This window comes from Paroedura picta, chromosome 11, assembly GCF_049243985.1.
Source record: "Paroedura picta isolate Pp20150507F chromosome 11, Ppicta_v3.0, whole genome shotgun sequence".
Taxonomy (NCBI): domain Eukaryota; kingdom Metazoa; phylum Chordata; class Lepidosauria; order Squamata; family Gekkonidae; genus Paroedura; species Paroedura picta.
The window spans coordinates 58,995,144-59,011,374 of record NC_135379.1 but is presented as its reverse complement, the minus strand read 5'-3'; the positions used below and the strand labels follow the sequence as shown (position 1 = coordinate 59,011,374).

Sequence of the window (16,231 nt, the reverse complement as noted above, 5' to 3'; positions counted from 1 at the left end):
TTTTTAAAATAAAATGTTATTGCAAATTTTATAACAAGACTCCAGTGTGACTTCTTAAACTCGCACATATTTAACCCCACACCACACTCCTAAAACTCCTTGAACTAACACCCCTCCAACCTCCAACCCACACAGCAGTACCACAATATAGACAATCACTAGAGAGGCCGCTTTCGGCCTTGCAGATTCTACAGTAGGGTACACAGAGACAGAGTCAAAAATATAAACTTTATTCAACAAACAACAAAACACAGATAACATGAAATAGAAAAAGTGGGCAAAACTAGGAGGGGGAGTACTTGTCTGCTGGTTTTATTTTCCTCTTTCCGAGAATAGTCCTCCTTCGTGTTTGGGTGGAGGCATTCTGAGAGGGAGTCGGTGGGGTGGGTGCTGGAAGTGGTGGTGTTGGTGTGGGTGGTGGTGGGGGTGGTGGTGTGGGTGGTGGTGGGGGTGGTGGTGGGGGTGGTGGTGGGGGGGCGGGGGCGATTTGTGGAGGGTAGGCCCTTTCCATGACCACTACAGCCCTCTCCATGAGTCTCCTTATCAGTCGCACCTCCTCCACGCCTTCGCGTAGGATTTGGTTTGTCTCTCTAAGGACTGCCCTCAATTTTCTCCCCTCCTGGGCAATGAGTGTGAGCATGGCTTGGTCAGCGGCAGCGGCACGCCGTGACTCCTCATAGCAGTGCTCAAGGAGCCTCTCTCCCACGCTTGTCAAGACGGAGACGCGCCTCAGCCTGCCGCGTTCCCTCGTAAGCCTCTCCTCTGCTGGGAGCGCACCTCTAGGTGGTGGGCTGCCTGGAGCCAGGGGTGGTTCCTCCTCCTCATCTGAAAGAACCTCTGTTGGCAAAAAATGAGAAACAAAACTGTTAGTGACATCAATAAAGTCAAAACACACCATGGTGGACATGGTGTTCTTTTTTGTCCCCGTGTTTTCCTGCCAAGAATTTAAACAATCCCCGGCGAGCACATGGCTATTGTTTGTTTGCCCATGGTGTGCTTTTACTTTTGCCTACTTTCACAGCAGGACTCTCAACAATTAAAAGGGAGCACATGGTTAGTGCCTAGCGACATTGTCCTGCAGCTATGGCTCGAAAGGAACAGGTCATGCACGCTCACCATCTTGAATCTGTATCCGCCTGCGCCGTGCAGGAGGTCCAAGCAACCCAGGCTGTTCCTCCTCCTGTGTTCCGGGTATGAAATCTGCAAAAAAAGGAAAAAAAACAGATCTAGGACCAAAGGGTGGCAAAGCCAGCTTCAAAGGCTACACCAGCAACGCAGAGGGACTCTCTTCTTTCTCTTAGCAGTGCTGCTGCCCTGCACAAACAGAAAAGCACAAAGCAGTCAAAACAGCCCCCCCCCCTATTTTAACTAATACTTACCAATGTTAGTTGATGCCCCCGAATCACTATCCACGTCAGGTGCTGCTGGAGACTCGAGGGGCCCCGTCCCTGGCAACTGTGTCTCTGTGGACAAGAGCAGAAAATAGTGAAAAATGAGCAAGCATACACCATGAACCACAAAGCAAGCTCCCAAAGTAGTGAGCCAAAGTACTGCAGAAGGCCTATGGGCGAGGCATGCAGCAAATATTTTGGGGCTGTTGGTTAAACATGACCGTTTCAAATACTAACCACATCAAGCACTCCACAGCCAACCATCTTTTAAAATCTTTTAAAAATTAAAATTAAATTATAAAATTAAAACCGTTTCAAATAGTAAACACAGCAAGCACTCCACAGCCTACCATCTTTTAAAATCTTTTAAAAATTAAAATTAAATTATAAAATTAAAACCGTTTCAAATAGTAAACACAGCAAGCACTCCACAGCCTACCATCTTATGCGTTGCAACGAACTGACGAGAAAACGATGGCCAAACGTCAGAACACACATTTGCTCAAAAGGAAATATAAAATAAAAATAAAATCACTTACCGGAGGCAAGGGGCGTTTGCTCAGGAGCCTCCTCTGGCTCCCCAGGAACGATGGCGATGAGGTCCAGCGTTACCGATTCCGCGGCTCGTTGCTGGACGGGGGGTGGAGGGCGAAAGCTGGACGAGGTGCCCTCGCCGGGATCCTCCTCAGCGGGTGGTTCCTCGACCGGGGCAGCCGGCTTCCGAACCACCTTAAGGCTCCGGCCGACGCGCTTCGGCCTGCCGGATCCTTCCCCGTCTCCGTACAGCTGGCGCTGCTCCTCGAAGTAGGGGCAGGTAACCTTCTCGTTGCCGGAACCCTTATTATGGTTCACGGCACGCATATACTCTGCCCTCATTGTCTTGGTCTTCGACCGGCATTCAAGGCCGGTCCTGTTGTGGCCCAGGGCGCGCATCTTAATGGCCACTTGTTCGAATACCTCCCTATTCCTGTGGGAGGACTGGAACGCGTCCTGGATTTTCTCCTCCGAGAAAATCCCGATCAGGTCCCTGATCTCCGCGTCCCTCCAAGTTGGGCCACGGCCGGTTGCAGGGACGGACGAGGCTTGAGAAGACGATTCCATGTTGCTTTCGCTGGTAGCTGAGCAAAATGGTGGTGGAAGGTGCAGGGTGCAACGGATCATATACCTTCCCGCACACAAAGACAAAGGGACTAGCCGGCTCCTGATTGGTAGAGGGCAGTAGGGGACACGCGCATTGGCCACATTAGGTCACATGTCACGTTCAAAACTCCTCGCGCGGGAACAGGATCTGCTCCTAATGGCCAGATTGGCGCCCTTGTTGTTTGACTTAACGCATGCGCTGATTCGTTTACACGAGAGAAGAGCAGTTTGAACATGCAGCGGGAGCCATTTTAGGAAAATGTCCGCCATTACACAAACGCATGCCGGTGTTCAACCGAGAGCAAGTGCGGCAGTACTCGGCAGTTCCCCAATAATATTCACCAGCCACAGCATAAATCAACCAAACATGACATGTTACTGGCGTACGTTCGTTGGCACGCTCAGAGGAATGTTTTTTAAAATGAACGGGGGACGGCGACTCCGCTTGCCGGAGGTATAGCTGCCAATGGAAGGGGTTGTCCGCACCCAAGCACAAGCACGCACCGGGAACCACACAAAGACCCACTACACATAAGCCGCCCCTCATGATATCACCACGAATCATGTCTATTGAACCCCTCTAAGCTAAGCAGGAGACTGCGAGCGGCGACCGTTCGTTGGCACGCTCAGAGGAAAATTTTTTAAAATGAACGGGGGACGGCAACTCCGCTTGCCGGAGGTCTAGCCGCCAATGGAAGGGGTTGTCCGCACCCAAGCACAAGCACGCACCGGGAACCACACAAAGACCCACTACACATAAGCCGCCCCTCATGATATCACCACGAATCATGTCTATTGAACCCCTCTAAGCTAAGCAGGAGACTGCGAGCGGCGAATGTTCGTTGGCACGCTCAGAGGAGAATTTTTTAAAATGCTCCCTGTACGTTGACTCCGCTAGGACTGGCCGATGGTAGACGGGGTTTTAAGCTTTGGCCAAATTTAGGGAACGTGACGGTGTGTGCCACTGTGCTTGTGAAAAACTCTTGTGGTGTCCGGGCAGAATTTCCTAAAGTGATCGTGCTTGAAAGCCAGTCGCTGTCCCGTTGCCTCGTAGATCCCCGCTCGCTCGGAGAAAAAAAAAATGGCGAACAGTTCGCCGGAAGTTTCGAGGACAGGCTCGGGAGGAGGGACTTTGAAGAACCCGCAACAATGGTAACGCACAGGTCTTTAGCGCTACTGTTGCAGATTGGTTGCAGGAGTGTATCGCTATCCGGAGGGTGAATCCAGTTTTCTGGATTCCCCTAAAAGCGCTACAACGAAGCGCTTTTGGCGGGTCGGTTTCAGGATTGTTGCAGATCGTTAACGACGTCGTGCGTTATGGCAAATTAGTAGCGTTTTCAATCAGCAACCATTGTGCTATTTTTAAGCCGTGGGAAATGCCCCTTAGTCTGGATTATCCCTGGGTCTTAGCTGCACTGAGGTAAAGGTCTCACTGCATGTTATATTTCCTATAGGGATTCCCATGAGTTGGGCAGAGAAACAATAGCTGTGTAAATGCCCATTTGGGGCCCCTCCCCTTCCCACCCCCTCTAGGCCCATCAGTGGACATTTGGGGAGGGGGGAAATGACTAAATGACCAAAAGAAATCTAACACATTAAAAAAAATTAACTCCCACCCATTTGGGAAATCCTTCTAGAGCCATCAAGAAACTGCAGGGTTTCACAAACCCCTGGTAGAGAAATTGCTAAAACCTATACTTTTATTACTTCTGGTAATAGTGGTAATAATATGTCAAAACTTGTTTTAGTACATTCAAATATCATATATCTGTAAACCGCTCAGGAAGCAGTATAAATAAAACAATAAGGCTAAGGGGGGTGGGCTGAGTCCAGGATAGAAACAGGGGCCAACGATTGGTCCCTTGGCCCCGGACTGACAAGAAGACACAGAGTTCAACGAGATCTGAACACAATGGAAAAATGGGAAAATGAGAACAAGATGCAGTTTAATAAAGATAAGTGTAAAGTTCTGCATCTGGGTCAGAAAAATGAAAAGCATGCCTACTGGATGGGGGATATGCTTCTAGGTAACATTGTGTATAAACGAGACCTTGGGGTACTTGTGGATTGTAAGCTAAACATGAGCAGGCAGTGTGATGCAGCGGTAAAAAAGGCAAATGCCATTTTGGGCTGTATAAACAGGGGCATCACATCAAAATCACAAGATGTCATAGTCCCATTGTATACGGCACTGGTCAGACCACACCTGGAGTACTGTGTGCAGTTCTGGAGGCCTCACTTCAAGAAGGACGTAGATAAAAATGAAAGGGTACAGAGGAGAGTGACGAGGATGAGCTGGGGCCAAGGGACCAAGCCCTATGAAGATAGGTTGAGGGACTTGGGAATGTTCAGCCTGAGAAAAGGAGTTTGAGAGGGCACATGATAGCCCTCTTTAAGTATTTGAAAGGTTGTCACTTGGAGGAGGGCAGGATGCTGTTTCCGTTGGCTGCAGAGGAAAGGATGCGCAGTAATGGGTTTAAACTACGAGTACAACGATATAGGCTAGATATCAGGAAAACATTTTCACAGAGTAGTTCAGCAGTGGAATAGGCTGCCTAAGGAGGTGGTGAGCTCCCCTTCACTGGCAGTCTCAAGCAAAGGTTGGATACACACTTTTCTTGGATGCTTTAGGATGCTTTGGGCTGATCCTGCGTTGAGCAGGGGGTTGGACTAGATGGCCTGTGTGGCCCCTTCCAACTCTATGATTCTATGATTCTATGATTCTATGAATCTATGATTCTATGATTCTATGATTCTAGGATCCAGAGCATTTGAACAACTCCCTTATCAAATAGATCAGAGAAGTTTTAGAGGGCAGAACAGCACCAGGTATAAGCTCCAGAACCTGAAGAGTTCCAACATAATCTGTGATACAACTTTGGGGTTCGTAACAGGCAATAAAGGAAGAACTGTTTTTGCTGTTTAAGATTTACGCGGGCCTTCCCTTGTTTTTGACTCGGAAGTTACAGCTGGTCCAAGAGAAATGCAGGGGAGCCTCAGGGCATGGGGGTGGGCATTCCTTTTGGGGGGGGGATTTCTCCTTCTGCCAAAAGGCTGATAGGGAGGCCACAGAAAAGCCCCTTCTCACTTAAAATACTGCTCTGGATGGGGGTTAGACACAGCTGAGCCATGTGTATTTCTTCTTTGCAACTCTCTGTAGATTTGAGGCCACTGCACAGTGTTATTCAGCAGATGAAACTGGATGCTGTTGCAGAGGTACTTTTGTCTCCTGTTTCATCTGCACAACACCTCTGTGCAGTAGGCCTCAAGTCTTTCAATCCAACAACCTGTGTGGGAGGCCTTAATTTTTTCTTCTCTACCACAACCCTGGCCAAAGTAGCCCTTTCTGCCTGGGGGGCTGATCTTTATACTATGAAGATGATCTGTAATTCCAGGAGCTCTCCAGGCCCCATCTGGAGGTTGGCTACCCCTGGGTTGGAAATATTCTTTGAGTTTTGGAGGTGGGACTTCAAAATCGTAGAATGCCTCAGAGTCCAGCCTTCGAGGAGGCCGTGGGTGTGCTTCAAAAGCATACCTAGTGCCCATTGTATTTACAAGTACAACAGGCTTGGTTCCTAGTTAAACAATAACATTACAAACTGGCACTACTGATAATGATACCATCCCAGTGTACACTCAAAAAATTTGACATTGGAGAATGGCATATACCTTCCAGTTTTAAAGGAACAGGCCTCTTTTAACAATCCACAGTCCCCAATTCCACAGGCTATATAAATTATAATTCAACAGGTAATGTAAAATGTAGAATGTTCTGGAATATATTTGAAAATCCTTTTTGTAAATAATATTCTATTTAAAATATTTATAGGTGATATTTTAGTCATTTTTCCAGATATGGATAGGGTGGCTGAATTTGTGGAATGATTAATAAACTCCATCTTGATACTGAGTTTATTACCTCATGTAACAGACACAATTGTTTTTTCTAGAGGTACAGGTTTTGAAGAACAAAGAGAATAGATTAAATATAAAGATGTATGCCATATCTACGGATACTAACACACATCCTCTATAACATATCCAGCCTACTGGCTAATGGAAAATTGTTCGTTAATAACATAAGAATTATTGTATTTTCAACTCAGCTGCACCCTGGTTCCTATTCTATGGTGGCTGGGGGGAAATTCAGCTACAAATCACTGAATATGGTTTATACCAGTAATAATCCCGTTAGATTTCTCACGTGGAGCAGTTAATGCCTGGCTTGCTACAGTATTAGAGGCTTTCAACATCATAATGCCCCATTAGATGTCAAATCAGCCATCATCTGTAGGCTATAGTCATGGGTACCATAATTATATAATATTTAACTCTTTCCCTTGAGGGCTCTTCATTACCAAAAAGCATGACTTTCCCGGTCACAGAATGACAGGGCTGGCTGCATTGAAGGGAATTGGAGAAAAGGTTTAGCTTTTGTCCATGACTGTGATCCAGCACAGGGCGTCTTTCTTTCTTCAGAGTATACCTGCATGGCCTCTTCAGAGTCCTGTGGCTTGCACTCAAAACAACCCCGCAGAACCAGAAAATCTGGAGAGTTGCTGCTGGCCCGAATAGACAATAATGGAGTCAGTGGATCAAAAGGCTGACTTCGTAACTGTCTTCTAAGAAGGCCGATTCATATGCTTATGTGCTTTCCAGCTAATCGGCTTCCCAGTGCTCACTCTAACACCCATTGTGTCTGTGACTCTGCACCCTTCTTGGAACAATAAAGAGGAAGTTTAACATGAAAAACCTCTTGAAGCATCCTCAGAATTTTGCCCGCTCTGCTTCAAGTGGGGCAACTCCAGTGGATTGTGTTGCTATGAGATAGCGATACCCCCACAGGATTAGGGACAAGAGGTGAAAAAGGTGCTCCTAAAAGACACAGAGAGAGGTGGCTGCCTTATTATACCCACAACCTCAATTCTTTAATTATTCTTATCATTTCTCAAGCAGGGCCTCAAGAAACCATTGCGCATTATGCTAATTTCACAGTAATTATCTCAAAAGTTGCCTCATTATCATCAGTGGCACGGAATAATGCCGCTCTGAATCGCCAAGACAGGATTGCCTTATCACTTAGGAAGTGCAATGACAATAGCGATTCATTTTAGACCTGGTGTCACATCAACTTTGGGGCAAACATAACAAAAAAACCAGCCATGATTAATAGAAAAAGAGCTATTTCCATCTATGTTATCAGCACTGTTGTGATGCTTTCTGGCTTGGGATCCCAAAGACCCTTGGCGCTCAATCACAGCCAAAGAGCAGTCATTACAAAATCTGCTGTCTCCCCCTAATTTATAAATGGAAAAGAGCACTGAAACCTCTAATTCCCAAACTTACTGTTCTAGCAAAACCAGGCACCAGTTCAAGAAAGCGGTTTGCTACATTACCACACAACCTCACAAACCATGATGTCCTGCTGGCATTTCAGGAACTGACTCCGCTGTCGGTTTATTTATTTAAAGTATTTTCCTACTTTCCCCCAGCACCTTGGGACCAATTTCAAAGGTACTAACTGTGAAAGGATTGAATATGCTGATTCCCCAGGACTGCAGGCAAAGAAAAGTCTTTCCTGACACCAGATCATCTGTTGCAATTTACAAGATCTGCAATGTGCATGATTGAGCAGAATATACAGGGTGTCCTGCAGGGGCATTGGAGGAAATATATATTTAACATCGATAGGATAGAATCTTCCAGATGATTTGCAAATTATGCCTTCCAATGTCTTGATAGGCTCAACAAGTTACTTCCTGTTTTTTTGAGTATACTTCCTCCCTGCTTGCCTCCAGAACAGTTGGACAACAGAAGAATGACAGCAGACAACAGCTAGCTAGATGGTTAGGTCTCTCTCTCTCTCTCTCTCTCTCTCTCACTTTCTATACATCATTGTTTCTCTTCATAAATAGGACTATTTTATTTTTTAAGCATCCTGATGCTGCACTTTCTTGGCATATTCAAACTCTGCCCATGTAATCAAGATTCTTTTAGCTGGAGGAGCCAAGTGGTGAACCTGCATGCATTATATACATTTACCACTGAGTCACAGACGATGGTGTCTTCTTGGTATCTGAACTGCACTCAGTAGCTCATTCAAGATAGCCTTTTTGTAGTATATAATGAAGTTCTCTCTCATTTACTGGGCTGGTTCCCCATCCCCCCCCCCCATTTTATCTTCAGGTTAAAACTTTTGCAAACTGGACAAAATTTTAAAAATTTCCAGCTATGGCTAAAAGGGTTTTTGCCAAAAATGTAGTCTAAAGTGAGATTCCAAGCAACTCAGTGGTTTCTTTTCAAGGCAAAAACACATAGCAATGCTGATCAAAGAACATTCATCAGGCTCGAGAAATTTCTCAGGGTGGGGGAAAGGTCACATACGTCTCCTGTCACGGGCGCATTTACAGACCACCATTGTTAGCAGCACACAGTGTGTGTCTGGAAAACATGGCCTTTTCAGTGTGCTGTTTAAATATGGATTCCAGAGCCTAGCATTTGACATTGGCTATGGAAAATATTATTCAAGGCCTCCTGGGTGAACTTGTAGACAATATGCTACTCTTGTTACTTCAGCGGTCTCCGTGATATCCTTTTGACACCTTTCCCTCTCCGCCTCCCTTCACTTGATTAACAAAGCATGCTCTGCACACTATCTTTGATCCACAGCTGTATGTTCATTGAGACCGACAGAAAAACCACTTGGGTCAGAGGGGAGTTTATCTCCGTGTGGCTTTCCCTGCCTGACGGTGGTGCTTGACATCTAACTGCTTGACATTTGCTTAGTGTCAAGTCGGCTGGTACAGATTTATCACAACAGAGGCACGTCTTAGCAATTTCCCCCAAGAGATGGACCCATATTTACAGGGACATTCTTTCTTTGTAGCATAGCAAATGTCAGAAAACAACGAGCCGCCTCCAGCGAGCTGGACGAACAAGTGGCTAGAAAGGTCAAGGTGGAACAAGGCTGGACGTCCTGCCGACAACCTCAACATATGGCAAAGTTCACCTTCTGAGGCAGGTATCTCCAGAACAAGATGAGGTCATTTTCTTTTCTTGAGCACATGCCAATATTTACATTTCCAATTGCTTTACAGGGGTTGTGAAATGGGTGTTCTGTTGGCAGTAGAACAATTTAATTCTATGTAATCTCACCATCTTTGTTGCCCTCCTCTGGACATGCTCCAGGTTGGCTACATCCCTCTTCAACTGGGGTGCCCAAAACTGAACATAGTACTCCAAGTGAGGCCAAACCAGAGCAGAGAAAAGCGGTACCATCATCCCCCGTGATCTGTTGGCCGCCTTTGGAGGTGACATTTGATGGCTTCAGATGGCTCTCTTTACCCGAAGTGGACTAGTTGCTAGGGTTGTTTAGGGTGACCACTTGCCCCCTTGATCCCTGTCCATCTTGGCTCCTCAAAGAGGGTGGCCAGCAGATAGGAGGCCAACTTAGGGATAATATCAACTTCTCCCCGGGTTCCAGGGAGTTTCATGAGTGGCTGAAGGGGGCAGTGGTTCGACCTCAAGAAACCATTACTGGGTCCGCTGGACCCAGCCAATTACTGCCTGGTTTCTCATTTGGCGTTCCTGGGTATGGTAGTTGAGAGGGATGTGGCAGACCAGCTCCTGGCATTCCTGGAAGAAGCTTTGGCTCTCAATCCATATCAGTCTGCCTTTCGTCCTGGCCATGGGGTGGCGACGGTGCTGGTTACCCTGCTGGATGACTTCTGTCACCAGCTGGAACTAAGAAAGAAAAGGGAAATGTTCAGGAAATGGAGGGAAGGACAGAGCTATAAAGAAGAGTACCTACAGGTTACTAGGCACTGTAGATCAATAATCAGAAAGGCCAAAGCTGAGAGTGAGCTAAGATTGGCCAGGGAAGCCCACTATAACAAGAAAAGATTTTTCAGTTATGTGAGGAGCAAACATAAAGGAGGCAATAGGCCCACTGTTGGGTGCAGATGGACAAACTCTAACAGAGGATGCAGAGAAAGCAGAAAGGCTCAGCGCCTATTTTACATCTGTTTTTTCCCACAGGTCAAAGTGTTTAGGCACATTGAGTGGTGGCAGTAGCCAAGAGATAGTGTCTGGGCAGCAAGTTGACATGGACAGAGAAGTTGTCGAGAGGCATTTCGCTGCACTGGATGAGTTCAAATCCCCTGGGCCGGATGAAATGCACCCAAGAGTGCTCAAAGAACTTTCCATAGAACTTGCACAACCCTTGTCCATCATCTTCGGGACCTCTTTAAGGACTGGAGATGTCCCGGAGGACTGGAAGAGAGCAAACATTATTCCAGTCTTCAAAAAAGGGAGGAAGGATGACCCGGGAAACTACAGAACAGTGAGTCTGACCTCTGTTGTGGGTAAGATAATGGAGCAGATATTAAAGGGAGTGATCTGCAAACATCTGGAAGACAATTTGGTGATCCAAGGAAGTCAGCATGGATTTGTCTCCAACAGATGCTGTTCCCGTTGGCTGCAGATAAAAGCACGCGCAGTAATGGGTTTAAACTACAAGTATAATGATATAGGCTAGATATCAGGAAAAAAGTTTTCACAGTCAGAGTAGTTCAGAAGTGGAATAGGATGCCTAAGGAGGTGGTGAGCTCCCCCTCACTGGCAGTCTTCAAGCAAAGGTTGGATACACACTTTTCTTTGATGCTTTAGGATGCTTTGGGCTGATCCTGCGTTGAGCAGGGGGTTGGACTAGATGGCCTATATGACCCCATCCAACTCTATGATTCTATGATTCTATGATTCTATGATTGGCTGTGATGTTTCTTTTAGAGCTGTCAGACACTTTTGACATCACTGACCACAAACTGTTGGTCCACCGCCTCGCCAGGACGAGGATATGGGGCACAACTCTTTGCTGGATACGCTCCTTTCTCCATAACTGGACCCAGACGGTTGCGGTGGGGGATGTGTTCTTGCGCTCCTACAGGCTCCCTTGTGGGGTCCCCCAGGGTGCCAATCTCTCCCCCACATTTTTTAACATCTTTATGCATCCTCTGGCCCAGCTGGTGCAGAGCTTCAGACTGGGCTGTCATCAATATGATGATGATGTCCAGCTTTATCTCCTCATGGTATGGATCCTAATTCTGTCAGGTGGATCGATAACTGGTTGACCGTACCCAAAGGTTACTTTTTAATGGTTCAGCATCTTCTTGGAAAAGAGTGACAAGAGGAGTACCCCAGGGATCTGTCCTGGGGCCTGTGTTGTTCAACATATTTATAAATGATTTGGATAAGGGATTAGAGGAGGTACTTATTAAATTTGCAGATGATACTAAACTGGGAGGGGTAGCAAACACAACTGAAGACAGCAACAGAATACAGGATGATCTTGATAGGCTCGAGAAGTGGGCTAAACTAAATAAAATGAAGTTCAATAGGGACAAATGTAAGTTCTGCATTAATGTAGGAAAAACCAAATACACCAGTATAGGATGGGAGAGGCTTGTCTTGGCAGTAGCATGTGTGAAAAGGATATAGGAGTCTTAGTAGACCATACATTGAACATGAGTCAACAGTGTGTCTCATTGGCTAAAAAGGCAAATAGGATTTTGGGCTGTATCAAGCAGAGTATCATGTCCAGATCATGGGAGGTGATGATACTGCTTTGCTCTGCTCTGCTCTGGTCTCATTTGGAGTACTATGTTCAATTTTGGGCACCACAGTTGAAGAGGGGTGTAGAGAAACTGGAGCATGTCTGGAAGAGGGCAACAAAGATGGTGAGGGGTTTGGAGACCATGACGTATAAAGAAAGGTTGGGAGAGTTTGGTCTGTTTAGGCTTGAGAGGAACTGATAACTATTTTCAACTATTTAATAGGGTGCCATGTAGAGGATGGAGCAGAGTTCTTGCCCAGGAAGGATGGACCAGAACCAATGGGATGAAATTAATCCAAAGGAAATTCCGTCTAAACATCCGGAAGAAGTTCCTGACAGTTAGCGGTTTCTCATTGGAACATGCTTCCTCGGGAGGTAGTGGGTTCTCCATCTTTGGAAATTTTCAAACAGAGGCTGGATAGCCATCTGATGGAGAGGCTGATTCTGTGAAGGCAAGGGGGTGGCAGGTGACAATGGATGAGCGATAGAGTTGTGAGTGTTCTGCATAGTGCAGGGGGTTGGACTAGATGACCCAGGAGGTTCCTTCCAACTGTATTATTCTATGATCCTGTGATCTGGACACGATACTCTGTTTGATACAGCCCCAAATCCCATTTGCATTTTTAGCCCCTGAGTCATACTGTTGACTCATCACTGAAGTGTGTTAGTAGCTGTGCCCTGTGTGATGCATCTTGCCTCAGCTTGGGGGTGGTGGTGACAACTCTGAAGCAGGGGTTCCCCTGTCCCAGCAAAGGTTTGGCATCACTAGTCCCATGTAACTTACCCTATTCAGTTGGTACCCCTTCCTTCCTCCAAGGTAACCTGGAATGGACTCTGCTGTGTCCTCCAATCTCCCCACTGCGAAGGGAGCCCTATTTCACATGGGACTACTGCTTATTGGGGGAAAAAGAATGTAATTTTATACTGCATTTCCTTTCCCTCTAAGGAAAAGGGCATTTTTAAGCAAGACTGCAGCAGAGGCAATGCAGACTCCTAACCTGTGCTGCTAATATTTTTGGTAAACCGCACTAACCTGTACAATTTAACTTGGAAAGTTGATTGGATAATTACTGCTTTTAGCGTAGAATCCTAATGGGGAAACAAGGTACCATAACTCCATCCCAGTTAGTGAAGAAGAAGAATGGGTGATTGCGAGCTGCTTTGAGACACAGGACAGATGCTGGGTGACCTTGGGCTGTCCCAGTTCTCTTGGAGCTTTCTCAGCCTCACCTCCCTCCCAGGGTGTCTGTTGTGGGGAACAAAGGGTAGGTGATTGCCAGCTACTTTGAGACTCCTTGGAAAAGTAAGAAACGGGATACCAAGAAACGGGGTATTTTGTTTCCCCATCAGGATTCTATGCTAAAAGCAGCAATGATCCAATCACCTTTCCAAGTTCAATTAGCCAAACGGCCATGATTCTCTAATTGCATCGGTTCATTAATAAAGGGGTATGCCCTGACTGTATATATCACAAATGTGACTACAAAACTTTTCTGATGGGTGCTTAATTATTTAATTGTCATTATTAATGCAGTGTTGTGCAGCTTCAGGGCCCAACTTTCACATCCATAGATTATTATGGGGAAGACAAAGGCATTGACTAGCCAGCACTTTGTATTAAGGCTGATTTCCTTACTCTTCCATATTCGGTTCATGCTTAACATTGCGTTCCAGCCCAGTGTTATTCGCCGTTTGATTTCACGGCTGCATCCACCACGTTGAGTGATCATAGAGCCAAGATAGATGAAATCATCAATACATTCAATGTTCTAATTGTCAATCATGACTCTGGTGCTACTGCCAGTAGTTGTCATGATCTAGGTCATTTTGATATTTAGGTATAGTCCCATCTTTTCACTTTCTTCTTTTAGTCTTTAGTCTTAGAGAGCCAGTTTGGTGTAGTGGTTAGGAGTGCGGACTTCTAATCTGGCATGCCAGGTTCGATTCTGCGCTCTCCCACATGCAACCAGCTGGGTGACCTTGGGCTCGCCACGGCACTGATAAAAACTGTTCAGACCGGGCAGTGATATCAGGGCTCTCTCAGCCTCACCCACCCCACAGGGTGTCTGTTGTGGGGAGAGGAATGGGAAGGCGACTGTAAGCCGCTTTGAGCCTCCTTCGGGTAGGGAAAAGCGGCATATAAGAACCAACTCTTCTTCTTCTTCTTCTTTTTATCAGGGTCTTCATATTACGCTCTGATTAAGCTAGGAGTGTTGTATCATATGCATAGTGGAGACTATTGATGTTAAAGGTAAAGGTAAAGGTAAAGGTATCTCCTGTGCAAGCACCGGGTCATGTCTGACCCTTGGGGTGACGCCCTCTAGCGTTTTCATGGCAGACTCAATACGGGGTGGTTTGCCAGTGCCTTCTTCCCCAGTCATTACCGTTTACCCCCCAGCAACCTGGGTACTCATTTTACCGTCCTCAGAAGGATGGAAGGCTGAGTTAACCTTGAGCCGGCTGCTGGGATCGAACTCCCAGCCTCATGGGCAGAGTTTCAGACTGCATGTCTGCTGCCTTACCACTCTGCACTCCAATTTTGACTCCGATCATAGATTTTTCCTGATTAAGCTTCTGCATAATTACCTCTGCATAAAGCTTAAAAAGGGTGAAGATACACCCTTGTCTCACTCCTTGGCTGACCTTGAACCAATCAGTGTCTCCATATATTGTTCGTACTGTGGCCTCCTAGTTGGTGTACAATGAATTGATGAGGTGGGTTAAGTGGGACGACACTCCCAATTCATGTAAGGCATCTCATTGCTTCTTGTGATCAACAGTCAAATGCTTTAGAATAATCCATAAAGCATAGATAGATGGCCTTTTGATGTTCATGTTTTTTTTTCAAGAATCCAGGTCAAATTTGCAATGTGGTTTCAGGTGCTGCAACCATGTTGAAAACCAGCCTGGACATCTGGTAGCTGAACATCAATGTTTGATTTGAGACGGATTTGGATGATCTTCAATAAGATTTTACTTGTGTGGGAGATCAGGGCTATAGTTCAATAATTTGAGCAGATACAAGCATCACCTTTAATAATGGGATAAAAACAGACCTTTTCCAGTCTATGGACCATGTGCCAGCTTCCCAGACTTTTTGGCATAATGCTGTGATTGCTGCTGGTGGAACAAATCTGAGTAGTTCCACTGGAATGTTATCTATGCCAGGAGCCTTATTATTTGGGAGCTGTTTCAGAGCCCAGATCACTTCTTCCAGTATAGGTGGTTCCGATTCGTGTTTGGCGTTTTTGGCTGGTGACTGAGGTGTTTGCATATAATTCTTCTGCATATTGTCACCATCAACCCTTGATGTTGGTTTGGTCAGTCAAGTCTTTTCCATTCTTGTCTTTGATGGTCACTTTATGCAGTGGTCCCCAACCCCCGGTCCGGGGACTGGTACCGGTTCGTGGATCAGTCGGTACCGGGCCGTGGCTCCTCCTCGTCCTCCTCCCCAGCTGCTGCCTCGGGGGCTGCCCTTCCACTCTGCTGCTGGCTCACCTTTGGTGCTCTCCAGCAGCCACCGTGGCTGGGGCTCCCCCTTGGTGTGGCACTGCGCAGCTGCTGCTGGCAGCACCCCCCAGCGGGCAGTGGGAAGTCAGGGGCACTGGCGGGAAAGCAAGTGGAGTAGGGGCTCAGGTGGTGGCGGCAACATCCCTCGGCAAAAGACTACCCCCCCTCCCCGGGCCTCAGTAAAATTGTTAAGCATTGACCGGTCCCCAGTAATAAAAAGGTTGGGGACCACTGACTTTATGAGCAGTGAAGGTGCTCCGAACTTGTTTCACCTGAGCAAAGAGGTTTCTGGTGTGGCCTCTGGTACACTCCTCTTCTAGTCGCTTGCATTGTTGCTTCCAATACGCTTCCTTATCTTGTCTAGCAGCACATTGAAAATCTGCATTTAGCCTCCTGAATTCATCTCTCATGCCAGCAGCTTTTGCTGCTCTTCGTTTTCCAGCAATTTTTATTCTTGTCAGATGTTAACCAATTGCATCTTATTTTTGGCTTTTTATATGGTATATGTCCTAAAGCAGCTCCTATGATGTTAGACTGAAATTCTTTCCACAATTCCTCAGGTAGCTTCTCAGTAGTATCA

General features: G+C 46.4%; 2 protein-coding genes across 3 annotated transcripts in view; both read right to left on the bottom strand.

The window, feature by feature from the left end:
• Window positions 1–16,231, bottom strand: part of CNTNAP2 (contactin associated protein 2) — a 1,139,689-nt gene that overhangs the window by 237,654 nt on the left and 885,804 nt on the right. The gene's annotated exons all lie outside the window — the stretch shown is intronic.
• LOC143821076 (uncharacterized) lies at window positions 215–3,887 on the bottom strand. The gene is made up of 4 exons (XM_077304686.1): window positions 1,931–3,887; window positions 1,380–1,463; window positions 1,117–1,200; window positions 215–837 (listed from the first exon to the last, which is right to left on the bottom strand). The coding sequence occupies exons 1-4, from the start codon at window positions 2,550–2,552 to the stop codon at window positions 284–286; spliced, it is 1,344 nt and encodes a 447-aa protein (XP_077160801.1). The 5' UTR covers window positions 2,553–3,887; the 3' UTR covers window positions 215–283.

Bases quoted from the DNA above. Each gene is read 5' to 3' on its own strand.
- LOC143821076 (XM_077304686.1), bottom strand. From the start codon at position 2,552: ATGATCCGTTGCACCCTGCACCTTCCACCACCATTTTGCTCAGCTACC. The intron at 1,201-1,379 runs GTAAGTATTAGT...CTTTTTTTGCAG, and splicing joins GGGGGCATCAACTAACATTG to ATTTCATACCCGGAACACAG. The intron at 838-1,116 runs GTGAGCGTGCAT...TTTTGCCAACAG, and splicing joins GCGGATACAGATTCAAGATG to AGGTTCTTTCAGATGAGGAG.